The 19382-nt window shown below is 55.8% G+C and overlaps 1 protein-coding gene and 1 long non-coding RNA gene across 5 annotated transcripts in view; one reads left to right on the top strand and one right to left on the bottom strand.

The window, feature by feature from the left end:
• The first annotated feature begins 10269 nt into the window (after positions 1 to 10269).
• CCDC57 (coiled-coil domain containing 57) overlaps positions 10270 to 19382 on the top strand; it is a 115022-nt gene continuing 105909 nt past the window's right edge. Inside the window, exons 1-2 of one of the 4 annotated variants that reach the window (XM_063617404.1) lie at positions 10270 to 10364; positions 15295 to 17039. In XM_063617404.1, the coding sequence (XP_063473474.1) occupies positions 16988 to 17039 (52 nt within the window). In that variant the 5' untranslated portion in view covers positions 10270 to 10364; positions 15295 to 16987. Of the gene's footprint in view, positions 10365 to 13001; positions 14269 to 15294; positions 17040 to 19382 lie in introns of those variants that run through there. The other 3 variants (XM_063617403.1, XM_055243710.2, XM_063617405.1) reach the window with 3 other exon arrangements.
• On the bottom strand, positions 10991 to 14184 carry LOC134732423 (uncharacterized). The gene is made up of 2 exons (XR_010115564.1): positions 14075 to 14184; positions 10991 to 12023 (listed from the first exon to the last, which is right to left on the bottom strand). It is a non-coding gene; the product is annotated as an uncharacterized lncRNA (long non-coding RNA).

Genomic DNA, 19382 nt, shown 5'->3' with positions numbered 1-19382 from the left:
CCTTTTTTTTTTTTTGAGACGGAGTCTCGCTCTTGTCACCCAGGCTGGAGTGCGGTAGCTTGAATCTCAGCTCATTGCAACCTCCGCCTCCCCGGTTCAAGTGATTCTCCTGCCTCAGCCTCCCGAGCAGCTGGATTACAGGTGCCCACCACCACGCGTGGATAATTTTTGTATTTTTAGTAACTACAGGGTTTCACCGTGTTGGTCAGGCTGGTCTCGAACTCCTGACCTCAGGTGGGCCGCCTGCCTCGACCTCTCAAAATGCTGGGATAACAGGAGTGAGCCACCGCACCCGGCCTCTTCATTCCTTTTTACGGCTCAATAATGTTTCCTCGTGTGGATGGACCATGTTTCGTTTCTTCACTCACCTGTTGACGGACATTTGGGTCGTCTCCACCTTTTGGCTGTTGTGAACAGCGGTGCCACGGACATTCAGGGGCCAGCATTTGTGTGAACAGATGTCTTCGTTTCTCTTTGGTGTGAACGTAGGAGCGGAGTTGGGGGTCCCAGGGCGACGCTTCTCTCCGTGAACGTAGGAGCGGAGTTGGGGGCCCCAGGGCGACGCTCCTCTACATAAAGAGCCACCACACTGCTCTCTACGGAGGCTGTGGCCATTTCCATTCTCAGCAGGGTGTTCAAGGGTTCCAGTTTCTCCACATCCGCACCAGCGCCTGTTACTTTCTGTGGAGGTTTTCTGGGAGGTGTTTGTTTTTCAGAGACCAGGGTCTTCTTATGTTGCCCAGGCAGGAGCTCCTGGGCTCAAGTGATCCTCCTGCCTCCGCCTCCTGCCTGGTTGAGACTCCAGGCCCGTGCTGCCACACCAGGCCTGTTTGTTTTTCGTGAAAGCCGTGCTCATGGGTGTGAAGTAGTATCTCATGATGGGTTGGATTTGCATTTCTCTAATGACTGATGACGTTGAGCATCTTTTCATGAGCCCATTGGCCGTTCTGTATCTTCTTTGGTATTGGGTTGTCTTTTTGTTGTTGTTGTTTAGTTTTATTCTCTTTTATGTTTGGAACAGGGTCTCACTCTGTTGCCCAGGCTGGAGTGCAGTGGTGCATTCTCAGCTCACTGCAGCCTTCACCTCCCGGGCTCACACGAGCCTCCCCCGCCTCAGCCTCCCAAGTAGCTGGGATGACTGGCGAGCACCACCACCACCACACCCAGCTAATGTTTTTGTATGTTTTTGTACAGACAGGGTTTCACCATGTTGCCCAGGCTGGTCTTTGAACTCCTGAGCTGAAGTGATTCGCCTGCCTCAGCCTCCTAAAGTGCTGGGATTACAGGTGTGAGCTGTCGTGCCCGGCCCTTTGTTGAGTTTTACATGTTCTGGGTATTAAACTCTTAACAGATATATGGTCTGCAGATATGTATTTTCCCCCATTCTGTGGGCTGCCTTCACTCTCCTTTGATGCACAAAATTGTATCTTTGTTTCTTATGTTGCTTGTGTTTTTGGTATCATATCAAAAATCTGGGCCGGGCACAGTGGCTCACACCTGTAATCCCAGCACTTTGGGAGGTTAAGGTGGGCAAATCACTTGAGGCCAGGAGTTTGAGACCAGCCTGGCCAGTAGAAACCTGTCTCTACTAAAAATACAAAAATTAGCCCAGTGTGGTGGTGCACGCTTGTAATCCCAGCTACTCGGGAAGCCGAGGCACGAGAATTGCTTGAACCCGGGAGGCAAAGGTTGCCATGAGCCGGGATCACGCCACTGCACGCCAGCCTGGGTGGGCGACCGAGTGAGACTCTGTCTAAAAATAAATAAATAGATAAATAAATAAATAAATTATGCTTTCTTCTGAGTTTTATGATATTAGCTCTTATGTTTAGTTTGTTGATCTATTTTGCATTAATACTTATAAACGGTGTGAGATAGGGATCCAGCATTATTCTTTTGCAGGTGGATATCCAGTTGTCCCAGCACATTTGTTGAAGAGATCTTTACTTTCTTTTTTTATTTACTTAAAAAAAAATTTTTTATAGATAGAGACAGGATCTCACTGTATTCGCCAGGCTGGTCTTGAACTCCTGAGCTCAGGTGATTCTCCTGCCTTGGCCTCCCAAAGTGCTGGGATTACAGGCATGAGCCACCGTGCCTGGCCGGAATCTATTACTTTCCTAAGGACAAAAATCAGTGTGATCAGCCTGCTTCCGTGTTTAAGCTGGAGTGGGTGTGCCAGGCAGGGGCTGTCTGTGAAGCCAGAGGTTGCCCTGGGTCTCCCCTTCCCACTCCTGGGGTGGAGTGGAGCCCTACCCCAGCCCCTTGGCCCCAACATTCAGGCCTCAGCAGGCCAGGAGGTCATCAGCTGGAGGCCTCAGTGGTAGGCATGGAGCAGGAGGCAGTTCTCCTGGGCACTGGGGGAGGAATAGCCTTCCTTGGCAAGAAGGTTTTGGGGTGTCCGAGCCTTGGTGGCCATGGAGCCCAGCCTAGGGCATCCAAGCCAGGCTGGGCCAACAGAGACAACTCTGTCCCAGGATCGGGGTGGCAGGTGGCTGGATGGGTGGGGACACTGCCCTTTCCTCTCAGCTCAGCCTTTTGGAGGCTGGACAAAGTGTGGCCCTGAGAGTTCCCTCCAACCTGCTGTGAAAGGCAGCACCCCCGGCCCTCAGCGTCCAGCATCCTGGAGTGCGGTTTTTCCCCTTTCTGCACTCCTCCTGCCCTGTGTCCCACCCCTGCCTCCTCTTGAGCTGGGGGCTGGGGGGTCAGGGTTTCCTCTGCCCTCCTTGGAGGCCACGTCAGCCCTGGGTCTGCCATGGAGGCAGGACTGGAATGTGGAAGGAGAGGAGTCAAGGATGGGACTCAAGGCTGGGTGGGAACAGCACAGCCCGTGCTCACCTGTAGCCCACCTTCTCAGTGCAGCCCCCCCGCCTTTCAGTGCAGCCCCCCAGCCCCCTCTTTGCACCCTTTGTCCTGGCTGCTCCTCCCCAAGTCCAAGATTGAGAGGCAGGGCCAAGCAGTGGGGGAGCAGCCCAGGCAGGGGCCCCAGAACCCCCTGCTCAGGGGTGGCCACCAGCATCTGGGAGGCTGGTGAGGGAGGGCCCCATCGGTCCCCCTGCCAGCTGGGGCCTCCAGAGACAGAGCAGGCCCAGGGAGCAAGGGAGCAAGGTCTCTGGCCTGTGAGACCCTACTGGCGGCCACCGGCTCCTAGGGAGCCCCCACGGCCTACAAGTGCCTGGGGGTGACGGGACCTTCCCTGCTCTCTAGGGGAGGGTGACTGGGACAGTGTCACCCTCACTGCACAGACTAGCTCCTCCCCCGCCCTTTGGAGATGGGTGGGCACCTTCCCAGGTGGCACCAGCAAAGTGTGCTGCTGCCCCACAACCCCTCCCTAGGCCTCCAGGCCAACCCCCAAGGACCTGCAGGCCCAGCAAGTCTCCATCGCTGCCCCGGCCTCCAGGCCCTGCCTGGTCCTGGGTGTCCTCCTCTTCTGCAGCTTGGGGGCTTCCCTGCGTCTCCTGAGCCCAATGTATGGGCCCCATCCCTGCTCCTCTCCTCCCTGCCCACACCTGCCTGGGGTGGCCCCGTCCACTCTCACAGTCCTAAGGAGCTTCCTCTCACGGTAACCCGGACATGTCCTAGAGCCCAGACCCTCCGAGACCCTCAGTCCTGCTGGGCTCATGCAGGGCTGCCTCAGCCTCTCTCTCCCTTATCCTCAACCCCCATGTCCAGTGGCAAGTCCCGTGGTCCCCAAGCCCTAGTGGTGCCCTCGGCGGCTCAGTGAGCCATTGGCATCTTGGTGTCCTGCCCACTGCAGCGCCTGGATGGAACAGATGCAGGTGAGTGACAGGCTTCAGGAACAGCCGGTGCCACCAGCCTGGCCCCAGGCCCTCATCCCTGCTGCCCATTCTTCACACACAGCCGGAGGGTACCTTCTGCCCTTCTGCCGTGGTCAGCACCAGCCTGGTTTATGCTCTAGCCCTGGCCGGGCCTCTGTCCTCTCTTCCTTGGCCTGGAACGTCATTCAGGTATCACCTGCTTTGGTGGTCCTGGTGCAGCCTCCCTGACCAAGCTCCACCTGCACACACCCTCGGCACCTTACACATGGCTCCTTCAGGGCTCTGTGCACCCCTGCGCTGTCGAGAGCTGCCTTCTTCCTGCATTTCTCCTCCTCCAGTGACCTCCTGGGCTTGTCAAGGCTGTCCACCCGCCAGTGACCGAGGCTGGGCTCCCCTTGGCCGTCCACTCACCAGGGTTACCCAGAGCTTGTCATTGCTGGGACTGCAGCTACCCTACGTCTCAACCTGGAGCATCCCAGGTCAAGGGGCAGAGGTCGCCACCTGCCAGCCCCTGCTGTGGCCTCATGCCCAGCCCCAGCCTGGCACATGGAGGCACAGGGAGGTTCTGAAGTGCCCTTGGCCTTCACCAGGCCAGAGCCAAAGACATGAGGACAGCAGCCAGGCTGTGGCTGGAGGGCTATGGGGCCGGGGGCCTGGGGAGTGGGGCCAGGCTGTGTGCCAGGATCTGTGCCTCTTGCCTGAGGGGGAGGGCAAGGCCTTGCCCAACTTTCCTGTCCGGCCAGGACCGCGGGCCCCGCAGCCAGTGACTCAGCACTGAGAACTCAGTGGAACTTCCTGGGGGGTTGGGGAGGGGCATGGGGCTTCTGACAGCGCCCGTCCCTTGCCCCTTGCCGCAATACTGGCAAAGGAACCGCCGTTTCCACACTGTCGGTGGCCGGGGTCCGGCCCTGTCCCTTCCAGAGGCTACATGAGCCCCTTAGCTTCCCCAGCCTCAGCTTCCTCACTTTTACCCCAAGACAGGAGGACTTTGTGGTCTCTACGTGACATGGTTACAGTGTGGAAATGCCGTGCGTCCCCCAGGGTCCCCCCTGGCTCCCTCAAAGCACCTCCTGCTCACAGGCTGCTGTCCCCACGGTGGACAGGGCAGCCGAGGAAGGTGGATGCCCGGGCACCTCGGCTCCTCTCCTTCTGGACGAAGCTGGCCTTGGGAGGGCAGCCCGGCTTGGAACCCCCTTGGGTGCCCACCCACTGGGCAGCACGGCCTGTTCCACGCCAGCCTCGAGGGAGCATCCCCTGGTCCTGCCCGTGTCCACACCAGGATCCCTGGCAGCACCAGCCCTGCCTCCAGGTCTTGACCTCTGGGAAGTGGCTGTGGTCACGGCCGCTGTGGGGCATGTCTGACACCGCTGTCCGGCTCCTGATCCCATCTGGACGGTGCCAGTCTTGCTGGTCTGTTCCTGGAGGGTCTTCCTGTCCAGAGGAGCCTCCCTGCCCCCAAGCGTCCGCCAGGAGTCAGTGCCCACCCTCCTCCTCCTGGAGCAGCCAGACACTGAGGCCCACCCACACCCACCAGGCCCTTTCATTTCTTGGCTCCTCTCTGGCCTCAGGACCTGGGAGCCAGGCATATGGTGCCCATGGTCACCCTTTCAGCTGAGCCACACACCCGGGTGCCCCAGGGACAGAGCAGGGCGTGCCACAGGCACTGGCCAGGTCCAGATCAGAGCAGGGCCTGCCCACATCTACCGGGTCCTTTCATTTCTTGGCTCCTCTCCTGCCACAGGGTCTGGGAGCCAGACAGATGGAGAAGTTGCCTCTGCGAGTCTGACGTGGGCATTCCCCAAACCTGAGGGGAAGTGGCTTGCTCTGGCCCATGTAGGCTGGTGCCCAGGCGGGGGCCCCCGCACCTCTTGTCCTAGATCCCTGTACTTTTAGGGCCCCGCAAGGGGCCTGGAGGCCTCAGGCAAGCAGCTTTTGGGGGCTCCCATGGTGAAGTCTGCCACCAAGGTCAGTCTGTGTTTTGGGAAGCAAGAGCCTCAGCCCACACCTACACCCTCAGCCATGGCCTTCTGACCTTCCTCTCACCCTCCCTTGTTTACCCCACTCAGTGACATGGGGCTGCCTGACACCCAGATGTGTGTTGACATCTGCTGTGGGCTGGGCGGGGCATAGGTGCCAGGAACGCCGCTGGGAGCAGGAGAGCCAGTTCCCCACCCACCTTGCTCTGCCACAGAGGCAGGGGAGGGTCAGGTCCTGGCCGTGTCACTCACTGGGGCACCAGGAAGGGCCCTCGGCCTCCACTGTCGTGGCATCTATTATGAGGGTGGTTGCAGGGTGGCCTGGGGGAGCCAGCACTGGGGGCTGTTGGGCCCACACAGGTCCAGGGCTGAATGGTGGTCCCCAGAGAGATAGGATCCAGTCGTGGCTGCTGGTCCATTAGAATGCAGCTTGGGAATAGGGTCATTGCGGATGTAATTGGCTGGATGGTCTCGCTCCAACGTGATGGCGTCCTAAGAAGGGCAGCACACGCAGACAAAGACACAGGAGAAGCCACGTGATGGTGGATGTGGGGGCGGGAGGGGGCTATGTAGCTGCAGCCAAGGACACCGAGGCTGGAAGGCTTAGGTGCCTGTGGTCCCACTACCTGAGGCCAAGGTGGGAAGGATTCTCCCATAGGCCTTCTGGAGGGGCCACGGCCCGGCCGACATCCTCAGCTCTCCTGAACTGGGAAAGAAGAAAGGACCAGTTTGGGGTTCCTTGTTTTGGTGGCCCCAGGCCCTGGCACACACCCTGTCTGCCTTCCACCTGTGAGTCCTGCTGGGTGCTGGAGGCCAGGAGTGAGGTGAATGTGGTCTTCTTCAGCCAACTCCTGGCCACCCGCACTGAGGGTGCCCAGGTAGAGCCCAGCTGGGGAGCTGGGCAGGGAAGGAGGGGGAGGGGTGCTGCAGTGCCAGGGGGCAGGGAAGGAGGGGGAGGGGTGCTGCAGTGCCAGGGGGCAGGGAAGGAGGGGGGAGGGGTGCTGCAGTGCCTGGGGGCAGGTAAGGACGGGGAGGGGTGCTGCAGTGCTGGGAGGCAGGGAAGGGGGGAGGGGTGCTGCAGTGCTGGGGGGCATGGAAGGGGGGAGGGGTGCTGTAGGGGAGGGGTGCTGCAATGTGGGGGGCAGGGAAGGAGGGGGAGTGGTGCTGCAGTGCCTAGGGGCAGGGAAGGAGGGGGAGGGGTGCTGCAGTGTGGGGGGGCAGGGAAGGAGGGGGAGGGGTGCTGCAGTGCTGGGGGGCCGTCTTCTTTTTTTTTTTTTTTTTGAGACGGAGTCTCGCTCTATCGCCCAGGCTGGAGTGCAATGGCGCAATCTCGGCTCACTGCAAGCTCCGCCTCCCGGGTTCACGCCATTCTCCTGCCTCAGCCTCTCCGAGTAGCTGGGACTACAGGCGCCCGCCACCACGCCCGGCTAATTTTTTGTATTTTTAGTAGAGACGGGGTTTCACTGTGGTCTCGATCTCCTGACCTCATGATCCGCCCGCCTCGGCCTCCCAAAGTGCTGGGATTACAAGCATGAGCCACCGCGCCCGGCTGGGCCGTCTTCTTCAGGCTGGGGGGTCCAGGGCTCCAAAACATCTTTCTGCCCCAAAGGAAGTGCTGCAGGGCAGGGCAAAGCATCCCCAGAGGCCAAGGGTGTGGCCAGGGGCAGCACCTTCACTTTGGTTTGGGGGAATCTAGGGGTACGCGGGCACCTGCTGCTGGGGGGATTCAGTGAGGTGTAGCCTCAGGCCTTAGCTGATGGCAGGCACTCTGGGACCGTGGAGCTCAACCCAACTGAACGGCCCTCAAATCAGAGCACAGGCTGTGAGGGCCCCGGGTGGGACCAGACTGGCCTGGACCACAGCTTCAGGAACCAGGCAGTGCCCGTGGCAACCCTGCTCTGTCCCCGGGGCACCCGGGCATGGCTCAGCTGAAGGGGTGACCATGGGTGCCATGCTGCTGACTTGGGCCAGCACATGATTCCAGGTCCAGATACCCATGACGTGACGAACGACCTGCTAGGGCCACATAACTCAACGCCACAGCCTGGACGGCTTCAACGACATTTATTGTCTCACTTCTAGAGTCTGGATGTCAGAGATCAGGCTGCCGGCAGGGTGGGCTCCTCCTGAGGCCTCTCCATGGCTTGCAGACGGTGCCCTCTCCCTGCGTCCTCATGTGGCCTCTCCTCTGTGTGCTCACTGCTGGTGTCTCTTTATCTTCTTTTAAGGACAACAGTTCAGGGTCCCACTCTTAGGACTCACGTAACCTTAATTACCTTCTTAGAGGCCCTATCCATAACACATGGGTTTAGGGGGTTTTTTTTGGAGACAGGGTCTTGCTCTGTCACCCAGGCTGGAGTGCAGTGGTGTGATCATAGTTCACTGCAGCCTCGAACTGCTGTGTTCAAGTGATCTTCCCACCTTGGCCTCAGGTAGCTGGGACCACAGGCACGTGCCATCACACCCAGTTAATTAAAAAAAAAATTTTTTTGGCCAGGCATGATGGCTCACACCTGTAATCCCAGCACTTTGGGAGGCCGAGGAGGGCGGGTCACCTGAGGTCAGGAGTTCGAGAGCAGCCTGGCCAACATGGGCAAAACCCCATCTCTACTAAAAATACAAAAATTAGCCGGGCATGGTGGCAAGTGCCTGTAATCCCAGTTACTCAGAAAGCTGAGGCAGGAGAATCGCTTGAACCTGGGAGGCAGAAGCTGCAGTGAGCTGAGATCACGCCACTGCACTACAGCCTGGGCAACAGAGCGAGACCCTGTCTCCCGAGCTCAAAGGATCCTCCCTTTGGCCTCCCAAGGTGCTGGGTTTACAGGTGTGAGCACTGCGCCCGGCCCACATGTGGGTTCCTATAGATCCCACTTTACAGGCAGGGACACTGAGGCACGCAGAGCCGGGATACAGACCCAGCAAGTCCTGGCTCCTCTTCTGGGTGTCCCAGCCCGTCTGGGACACCCACGCTTACCCAGGCCTGGTGGCTGCATCGTGGACATGGGGGCAAGGCAGCTCTCTGGGTGGGCAGAGGCAGGAGCTGAGGCAGGGATGTGGGCAGCCTTTTGGGTACATCTAGTCCTAGAGCTGATCCAGGGGTCAAATGTGCAGCTGAGGTTGGGTCGACCCCAGCACTGCCCTGTGGGTGGGGGTAGCAGGGAGCCAACAGTCCAGGCCCTACATCCTGTTCTAATAGAGTGACAAGTCTGATGAGGCTGGGGGTGCACAGGCACTGAGAAGGTGGCAGGACAGGGAGCCAAACACACGGGGTGGTGGGGGAAACCAGGGAGCTGGACACACGGTGGGGGGGTTCTGGGAGTTGGACACATGGGCCAGGTGGGGGATCCAGGGAGCTAGACACGGGGGGTGGGGAGGGGAGTCCAGGGGACTAGACACAGAGTGGGGGGTGGGTCCAGGGGGCTAGACACACAGGGTGGGTGGTGGGTCCAGGGGGCCGGACACACAGGGTGGGTGGTGGGTCCAGGGGGCCGGAAACACACATGGGGTGGGGAGGCGGCATCCAGGGAACCAGGTCTAGGCAGAAGCAACTGGCGCAAAGGACCCGAGGCAGAAGACGGTTTGGTGGGTGAGACGGGACTGAGGGCAGTGGGTGAGGGAGACGGCTGCACCGGGACGCATAGGTCGGGGAGGACGGGCTGCAGGGTGCCTGGGCTGCAGGCACGGCACGGAGAGGAGTGATCCAGTGTTAACAGTGTGGGTGGAGGATGACACCAGACCCCTGGCTTATTGCCCCACCAGGGGAATTCCCAGACACCAGACACCCCCTCCACTCCCACGCAGAATTGCGGGCTGAGGGTTCGGGTGAATCAGGCTGCTCTGTCCCGGGGCCGGGCTCTGTGCATCCATCCGCAGATAGATAAGAACAGGTGCCTTTTTTTGAGAATGTGAATGGTTGAGAATGGCTGTGCCTGAGGATGTTGTTCCCACAGGATGGTGGGGGCGACTCCGGGCCTCGGTCGGTCCCGACCCCCCTCCTTCCCCCAGTTCCCTAATCAGGGTCTAGGCGGCCGCGCGCACGGCCCGGGGGCCCCACCGGTCTCTGAGCCCGTGGGCAGCGCCGGGAACTCGTGCCCCAGTGGCCGCAGCCGACCCTCAGGCAGGACTTCCTGGCGCCCCCGGCCCGAACAGACCCCCACAGGCAGCCTCGGCCTCCCCCGCCCCCGTGCTCCCCTCATCTCAGGGAAAAAGCTCAAGTCAACCCTTCGGGACCGCGAGCCGGGCGGCCTCAGGGAGCGGGCGCCTGGGGACCCTCGGCCGGGCCGGGGGCGGCGAAGGTGGGGGCGCCTCGCGCGGCGGAACCCCCCGTCCCCATAGCCCGGAGACCCGTCCGGAGTCGCCCCGCTGACCGGTGAGGAGGCCGGGCTCCCTCCCTCGATCTGCGGCGGCGGTCGGGTCGGCCGGGGCGCCCCTCGGGCCTGAGCGCAGCGCGGAACCCGGCGGGGCGGGAGGGGCCGGAACCTAGCGCCAGGGACACCGTTTCCTGTCGGCGGGACCCGAGCGCTGCACCGAGCGCAGCCGGACGCGCTCGACTGACCGGGTCGCTGTGGCAACGCGGCGGGACCGGGCAGCGCTGCAGGCGGGAGTTCGGGTGAGGTGCCGGCGGGCGGCGTGGGAGGGGTGGGGGGCGCTGCTCCGACCACTCTTCCTGTCGAAAACCCCGGGAGTTGCCGTCCTGTCGGACGCAGCGCTTTGGTGGGGACCTGGAGCGCGAGGTCGACCCTCAGAGCTCGGCCAGGCCCGGACCGGGGATCCCCTCGCGGAGGCTGCGGCCGGGCGGGGCGGCCGCGTGGGGCGGGAGCGTTCCCTCGGTCGCCCCTGGGTGACCTGGGGCGGTGGGCGCTGCCGACCAGGGCCCCGCAGCCCCGGGAGAATTCCCCGGGTTTCAACGCCGGCAAGGACGGCTCCGCGCCCAGGCAGCCTTACTGTGTCTGAGTTTAAAAAAAAAAAAAAAAAAAAGAGGAAAAAAAGGCCGGGCGCAGTGGCTTGCGCCTGTAATCCCAGCACTTTGGGAGGCAGAGGCGGGCAGATTGCTTGAGGCCAGGAGTTCAAGACCAGCCTGGCCAACATAGTGAAACCTCGTCTCTACTAAAAATACAAAAATTATTGGGCGTAGTGTTGCGCGCCTGTAATCCCAGCTACTCGGGAGACTGAAACAGGAGAATCGCTTGAACCCGATGTTGTAACCGAGCAAGTTATAGAGAGAACGCCACACTCTGAGACTAACTCAGGAGTCCTTTATTGCCAGCGACGGAGAGACTGCTACAGCTGGAAATTCCCTCGGCCCCGAAGAAGGGGCTAGATTTCTTTTTATACCTTGGTCCAAATAGAGGAGGGGTAGTCTAGCTGAAGCAATTTTTTTACAGAAGCAAAATAGGCAAAAAGTTAAAAGATAAATGATTACAGAAACAGTTACAGGAAAATAAACAGTTCCAGGTGCAGGGGTTTAAATTATCACAAAGTGATAAACGCAGGGGCTTTGGGTACCATCAACCGAGCACGTTCCCAGGAGCTGCTGGTACAGCTTGTTCCAGTTTCGTATCAGTGTCTTTTCAGTAAGCGCATTCATTCCTGGATGTGCTTGGAGTCAGCTTGCCCCAGTTATGTCCTTAAGGGAGGCGGACAAGGGGCTGCAAGCGAAGAAACCAAAATGGAGTCTGTCCAGCCCTCTCAGCTAAGAGTCAGTCAGGTTAAAACAAGGTAGGGTATCACACCGAGAGGCGGAGGTTGAGGTGAGCCGAGATCGCGCCATTGCACTCCAGTCTGGGAGACAAGAGTGAAACTCCGTCTCAAAAAAAAAAAATTATCTGTAACTTAGAAAAAGGATACAGAAGGAGCACAAAGATTTCCCGTGTGCCTTTTGCCCAGAGGCCCTAGAATGCTGACCTCTTACAGAACCACAGTTCATTCAGCAACATGCAGACGCTGGCGTTCATGTTAGTATCATCCCATGATCTGGTCTCCAGTATTTATTCTCGCTTAGCAGCTACCTCATGGAGACTTCACCGTGGTCCAGGATCCAATGATGAGTCCACTATTTTATAAAATGCCCCCCAGTTCAGGTTTATCTGATGTTTTCTCGTAATTGATTTCATATTACTCATTTTTGACAAGAAAACCTCAACAGGGAAATTGTTTCCTTCCCAGCGTCTTACGAGCCACAGGATGCCCCTGGCTGTTGGTGCTAGTCAGGTCCCGGGGGCTGAGGTGGTGTCTGCCAAGTATGTCCATAAAGTTAGGGTCCTTCCCTCTGTAAATAATAAATATTTTGTGGGGAAATATTTTGCCACTATGTAAAAGATCTTGTTTCTTTCTTTCTTTCTTTTTCTTTTTCTTTTTTTTTTTTTTTTTTTTTTTTTTTTTTTTTTTTTTTGAGACGGAGTCTCGCTCTGTCGCCCAGGCTGGAGTGCAGTGGCGCAATCTCGGCCCACTGCAACCTCCGCCTCCTTTGTTGAAGTGATTCTCCTGCCTCAGCCTCCCAAGTAGCTGGGATTACAGCCGCCCACCACCACCCCCGGCTAATCTGCGTATTTTTAGTAGAGACGAGGTTTCGTCATGTTGGCCAGGCTGGTCTCAAACTTCTGACCTCAGGTGATCCACCACCTTGGCCTCCCAAAGTGCTAGGATTACAGATGTGAGCCACCGCGCCTGGCCTTTTTTTTTTTTTTAAATTAATTTTATTTTTTTGAGACTGAGTCTCTCTCTCTCTCTCCCAAGCTGGAATGCAGTGGCTTGATCTCGGCTCACTGCAACCTCTGCCCCCCAGGTTCAAGCGATTCTCCTGCCTCAGCTTCCTGAGCAGCTGGGATTACCAGCGCCTGCCACCATGACCGGCTAATTTTTTTTTTTTTTTTTTTCATATTTTTAGTAGAGACAGGGTTTCACCATGTTGCTCAGGCTGGTCTCGAACTGCTGACCCCAAGTGATCCTCCCGCCTTGGCCTCCCAAAGTGCTGGGATTACAGGTCTGAGTCACAATGCCCAGCAAGATCTTGTTTCTAACCATACTTCTGTCACTAATTTTAGCACCCATGAGTGTTTCCCCAAAATAACTGTTAATGTGCTATTTGTTAAATGATTTTTCTGTTTCCATTACTCCTACATTTATTAGTTGGGATTTTCCTATAAGAAAGAAAGAAAGAACCATCTCTTCTCATCATTTCTATTCAGTTATTGATTTTCATTTGTGTGTGTGTGTGTGTGTGTATATATATATATATATATATATATATTTTTTTTTTTTTTTTTTTTTTTGAGATGGAGTCTCACTCTGTTGCCCAGGCTGGCGTGCAGTGGTGCGATCTCGGTGTTAGTACAAGTCTCACTCTGTCGCCCAGGCTGGAGTGCAGGGGCGCGGTCTCGGTGTTAGTGCATCTTTTTATTCCATGGATTCTAACCCATTGCTATCACGTACTTTGTTGCTTACATTATCCAGATTGAGGTGTTAGGAGCCGCTTCAAGTTGGCCTCTCTGTCCTTATAGCACGTCCCAACCTTCTGGAGCATTTTCTTTCTTTCTGGCACCACAGAATTCAGGCTCATCTTATGCTTGCCTTGACATATCCCAGAATCAGTCATTTCTCCAAGGAGCCTTGGTTCCTTTTGGTTTAGAAGGTAGTGTGTAGAAACCAAGATCCCAGTACCAGATAGACATATTGCTACCGGGATGCCATTTCTTCTTGGCTTTCTTAATGGATAGAGCTAGGAAACGTGTGTTTCTATACACTTTACACATATAAATCTATTTCAGTGTATCTGTGTCTCTGTATGTATTAAAAACTGCGGCTGGGTACAGTGGCTCACGCCTGTAATCCCACCACTTTGGGAAGCTGAGGGGGGAAAATCGCTTGAGGTGAGGAGTTGGAAACCAGCCTGGCCAACAAAATGAGACATCCATCTCTATAAAAAATTATAAAATAAATTAGCCAGGCATGGTGGCGTGTGCCTGTAGTCCCAGCTGCTCTGGAGGCTGAGGTAGGAGGACCATCTGAGCTCAGGAGTTTGAGGCTGCAGTGAGCTATCATCGTGCCACTGCACTCCAGCTTGGGTGACAGAGTGAGATCCCATCTCAACAAACAACAAACACAAAAAAACCTGTGAGTTTATTACAAGTTACCCACTTGTAATCAAGTTAGGTTCACCTGTTTCTACTTCATTTTGAGTCCTTACTGATTTTAAGTTTTTTTGTTTTTTTGTTGTGCTTTGTTTTTGGCACATGAAACATGTACATGGTTCTAAAAGTCCGCAAAGTCTAAACTCAACTACGAGACTTCGACTTCAACTTCTATTTCTCACTTACTCACTTTTTTTTGGCAAGTGCACATTCAAAGAAAACAGTCCTTCATGTTCCTTCGTGGTGATGGTAGCCCTCTTCTCCAGCAAGTGCCAGTGACAGAATTAAGACCTACTGCCAATCTCTCTTATTTCGGTTTTAAAAATGGTTGTGGCTACTCTTCGGCAGTCAGTGGAGGAAGTGAAAAAAAACATAGCGTCACAGGTACATAGTTTTTGTCCCCTGGACCTATTTAAAGAGTAGATGAGAAGCCAGGTGCAGTGGTTCACACCTATAAGTACGTGGGAAGATCGCTTGAGTTGTAGCTTTTAGATGGGCATTCGAGGCTGCAGTGAGCTGTGATTGTGCCACTGCACTCCATCCTGGGCGACAGAGTCAGACTCTGTTTCCAAACAAAAGAGTGGATTACTGAATTTGGCCTCCCAGAGGGCTGAGCAGCGCTCTCTGGAATCCAACAGAGGCCCTAAGAGCTAAATTCTGTACATTTAAAGGTGAGAGGATCATTTGAGGCCAGGAGTTCAAGACCAGCCTGGACAACATAGTGGAACCCCATCTCTATGAGAAATTAAAAAAAAAAAAATTAACTGGGCATGGTGGTGCCTGCCTGTAGTCCCAGCTACTCAAGATGCTGAGTTTGAGTCCTCTGTCCTGAGTACAAAGTGAGTGAACCACCCCGGACCTGCCTTCCAGTCCCAGGAAGTGTCTTATAAGTTAAGGGTATTAGTCTGGGCACGGTGGCTCACGCCTGTAATCCCAGCACTTTGGGAGGCTGAGGCAGGTGAATCACGAGGTCAGGAGTTTTAAGACCAGCCTGGCCAAGATGGTGAAACCCCATCTTTACTAAAAGTACAAAAATTAGCCGGGCATGGTGGCGGGCGCCTGTAATCCCAGCTACTTGGGAGGCTGAGGCAGGAAAATTGCTTGAACCCAGGAAGCGGAGGTTGCAGTGAGCCAAGATTGCGCCACTGCATTCCAGCCTGGGCAAGAAAGCAAGACTGTCTAAAATAATAATAATAAGTTAAGGGTATTAAATATATTTATACATGGAGGTCATAAAAATATATATATTTGGGCCGGGCGCAGTGGCTCACACCTGCGCCTGGCCCTTTGGGAGGCTGAGGCAGGTGGATCACCTGAGTTTGGGAGTTCCAGACCAGCCTGACCAACATGGAGAAACCCCATCTCTGTGTATTTTTAGTAGATTTTATTTTATGTGTATTTTATTCACAGATATCTCTGGAAAACTCAAACTGCTTTTCCTTTACTGTCATACCACAAGAATCATCAGCACAGAGGAATACTTCTGTGATCAAATGTGGCGGGAGAGGGAGTTTTTCACCAGCACGTGAGCAGTCAGTTCTGCCGCAGACTCGGCGGGTGTCCTGCCTGCCTGGAGAGAGGTCACACCACAGGGTGAGGGCTCAGTCCCCAAGACATAACCACCCAACAAGTCCACCCCGCCTGCTGCCCAGGCAGAGCCGATTCACCAAGACGGGAATTAGGATAGAGAAAGAGTGAGTCACGCAGAGCCAGCTGTGCGGGAGAACGGAGTTTTATTATGACTCAAATCAGTCTCCCCGAGCATTCGGGGATCAGAGTTTTTAAGGATAACTTGGTGTGTAGGGGGCCAGTGAGTTGGAGATGAAAGTGTAGGGAGTCGAAGGTGTCCTCTTGCACCGAGTCAGTTCCTGGGTGGGGGCCACAAGATCGGATGAGCCAGTTTATCAATCTGGGGGGTGCCAGCTGATCCATGGAGTACAGGGTCTGCAAAATATCTCAAGCACTGATTGATCTTAGGTTTTACAATAGTGATGTTACCCCAGGAACAATTTGGGGGAGGTCAGAATCTTGTAGCCTGTAGCTGCATGACTCCTAAACCATAATTTCTTTTTTTATTTTTATTTTTATTTTTGAGACAAGGTCTCACTCTGTCACCTAGGCTGGAGTGCAGTGATGCAATCACGGCTCACTGCAGCCTCAACCTCATAGGCTCAAGCGATCCTCCCACCTCAGCCTCCCTGGTAGCTAAGACTACAAGCGTGCACCATCACGTCCCAGTTAATTTTTGTATTTTTGGCAGAGGCAGCGTTTTGCCGTGTTGCCCAGGCTGGTCTCGAACTCCTGGGCTCAAGTGATCCAGCCTCAACCTCCCAAAGTGCTGGGACAACAGGGGCCAGTCACTGCACCTGGCCCTAAACCATAATTTCTAATCTTTTGGCTAATTTGTTAGTCCTACAAAGGCAGTCTAGTCCCCAGGCAAAAAGGGGGTTTGTTTCGGGAAAGGGCTGTTACTGTCTTTGTTTCAAACTATAAACTAAGTTCCTCCCAAACTTAGTTCGGCCTACACCCAGGAATGAACAAGGAGATCTTGGAGGTTAGAAGCAAGATGGAATTGGTTAGGTCAGATCTCTTTCACTGTCTCAGTTATAATTTTGCAATGGTGGTTCAAAGACTGCCCCGCTTCTGACACCAGTCACGAGTCCTGGCCTCCGGAACTTCTGACTGACCACTGGCTTCAAGTTGGGGTTCCCACAACACCCTCTTTGGGTTCGATTGATTTGCTGGGGTGACTCACAGAACCCAGGGAAACACTTACATGTAACAGTTTATTACAAAGGGTATTACAGAGGATTCAGATGAGGAGATGCGTAAGGGGAGATATGGGGGAAGGGGCTTCCTGGAGGACCCCCCCCACACCCCACCCACCACTCCCCAGGAACCTCTCCACACCCTGCCCTCTTGGGTTTTTAGGGAGGCTTCCTAAAGTCAGCATTCCTTCCCCCAGGGTAGAGGTTGGGAGCTCTGGGGAGGGTCTTATGACCTACAGTGGAAAGTCAGGTGAGAGTGGAGACCTGGAAGGATTCTGTTTCCTGAGGCCTGACACGCCCAACATTGCAACAAAAGACTGTGACGTGTGAGAGTTATGAGCCAGGAACTGTGCAAGAAAACCATGATGTGTCATTATACCACAACAGGTAAACCTACAACATCACCGTTAGATCAGCTCAGTACTTTTTAAATGAGAAAATCAAAGTGATGGGATGCCCACCCGTGCTGTTCCAGACCCTGCTGGGAGCCGGCCTCCCGGCCCCACTGGTTCTCCTAAAAGAGGGTGAACGCAGGGCAAGGCCTGCTTGGCAGTGGGTCCCTCCCCTCCCCGGAGGCTTCTCTTGCCGCTCCCCAACCCGGAAGCTTCATGTGGTCCTTCTTGAAACCAGGTGCTTGCTGGGGACGCCTGCTGGCCAACAGGCAGATTGCGTCCAGATGCTGAATCCGTGCTTTTGAAAGCTAATTAATCTCAACCTTGGGGCTTTGGGGATCATCCCGAGATGGGATTTGTACAGAAGCAGAGCAAGCCATTCTATGATGAGGTCAGAAGGAAAGGCGAGCCGAGCCCGGCTGACTTACAGGCCCTTGGTGCATGGGGCTTCTCGTGGGTCCTGAGTGTGATGGATAAAGCGCTGGAGACACTGGGCTCTCACCGGGTGCTGCACTGAGTCACTTGCTGTGTGGATTTTTCAGGCTGCTCTTCTGTGCAGAGCACAGAGGCCTGGGAGCACCCATCTCACATAGAGGGGGTGGTACATGCCATCTGCCTGTCCTGGCTGCCTGAAGCTTTTGAAAACAGAGGGTGACCCACTGAGTCATGAGACCTGGTGGGAAGGAACCTCACTCAATGGGGAAATGGGGGCATGGGGGCCTGGAGTAGCATGTGCGCAGGAACTGGCAGATAAAGGCTGCTCTGGGCCTGCAGGGAGCAGCTGGAGCCACGCAGGCTGGGCCGCGTCCTCGGTCTGTCTTCATACGCTGTGCCAAGGAAATTGGACTTTATTTTGAAAATGGTCAGGAGTCGCAGGCAGATTTGAGGCCAGATAAGATTTCATGATCAGATTCTCAGAAGAGCAACCCCCATGGGTGGCTGTTATCGATGAGTTAAAGAGGCAAGCCCAGTGGCAGGGCACCTGGTACAGGACGGGGGCCATAGGCAGTCCCTCAGAGAAGAGGCCCGTAGACCTCGCAGACCCCGGGCTCTGCAGAGAACCGTTGTCATGACTCACAGGCACTGTGTGAAAGGTTCTGAGTCATCAGAGATCACAGTGATGTTCCGTCATTTAATGTGTATTTGCTGATATTCCAATTCTTTCCCTGTGTGTGCACAGGTGTGTGCATGGCCTCTATGTGCAAAATGTTTCAGTCGCCAAGACTGTGCCAGACAGTGGGACTCACTACACCCAACACTGGGGTGATGGCGTTGTGCCAATGTGAGATGGAAGTTAGGAAAGCTTCCCTGCAGTGATGTTCAGGTTGAGGTCCCAGTGGCAGGAGGAGCCTGCCCTGTGGTTAGGAGGAACCTTGCAGGCAGAGGGGCACCTGCCACACATCCCAGGCTCTGAGGGCACGTGGCAGTGGCAGGCAAGAGCCTGGGGTCCAGATGTCCTCAGTGGAATGGGAAGCCTGGTTAAGCATTTTTTTTTTTTTTGAGATGGAGTTTCTCTCTGTTGCCCAGGCTGGACTGCAATGGCGCTATCTTGGCTGACTGCAAGCTTCGCCTCCCGAGTTCACGCCACTCTCTTGCCTCAGCCTCCCAAGTAGCTGGGACTACAGGTGTCGCCACCACGCCCGGCTAATTTTTTGTATTTTTAGTAGAGATGGGGTTTCACCGTGTTAGCCAGGATGGTCTTGATCTCCTGACCTCGTGATCCACCCACCTTGGCCTCCCAAAGTGCTGGGATTACAGGCGTGAGCCACCGCGCCCGGCCCTGGTTAAGCATTTTTGAAAAGATTCCTTTGGCAGCCAAAAAAGTGGGAGTGCACAGCAGAGGCCAGTTGAGGTCTCTTGTGGTAAGACACTGTGGTGGCCGAGGTGTGGGCACAAGGTGGGAGACAGCGAGAGGTCAAGGATCATTACATGGGGTGGACGTTGGGGCCGCTGTAGGAGCTGAGGGAGATGAGGAACAGGAGTGTGGGAGAGCGCTGAGATGGTCGGTAGTGACCCCATTAGCTCCGGCAATGGGTGGGCATGCAGCAGCTTGGAGAAGTCAGGCCGAGGTGGTCCAGGTGGTGTGATGGGCCTAGGGTGCTGGGCAGGTCTGGGCGGGGGGGGTTTTGTCGCGGGAAGCGTGTGGGGTGGAGAAGACCGTCTTTGCTCCAGTGCCTTGTCAGAGAAGCGCCGTCACAGGACCCCCAGGGAGCCCTCATGCCCCCAGTGGGTGTGCTCTGCTGACCAGCCCTTTCTGGAGGGGCCCATGGGTCTTGCAGCCCCTTACTCACCTCTTCCTTGTGCTTCGTCACGGCCGGTGCTCAGCCTGGCTGTGCCC

Source organism: Symphalangus syndactylus, chromosome 14 (assembly GCF_028878055.3).
Source record: "Symphalangus syndactylus isolate Jambi chromosome 14, NHGRI_mSymSyn1-v2.1_pri, whole genome shotgun sequence".
NCBI classification, from domain to species: domain Eukaryota; kingdom Metazoa; phylum Chordata; class Mammalia; order Primates; family Hylobatidae; genus Symphalangus; species Symphalangus syndactylus.
The sequence above is the reverse complement of the archived record's forward strand: the minus strand, read 5'-3'. Positions and strand labels throughout refer to the sequence as shown.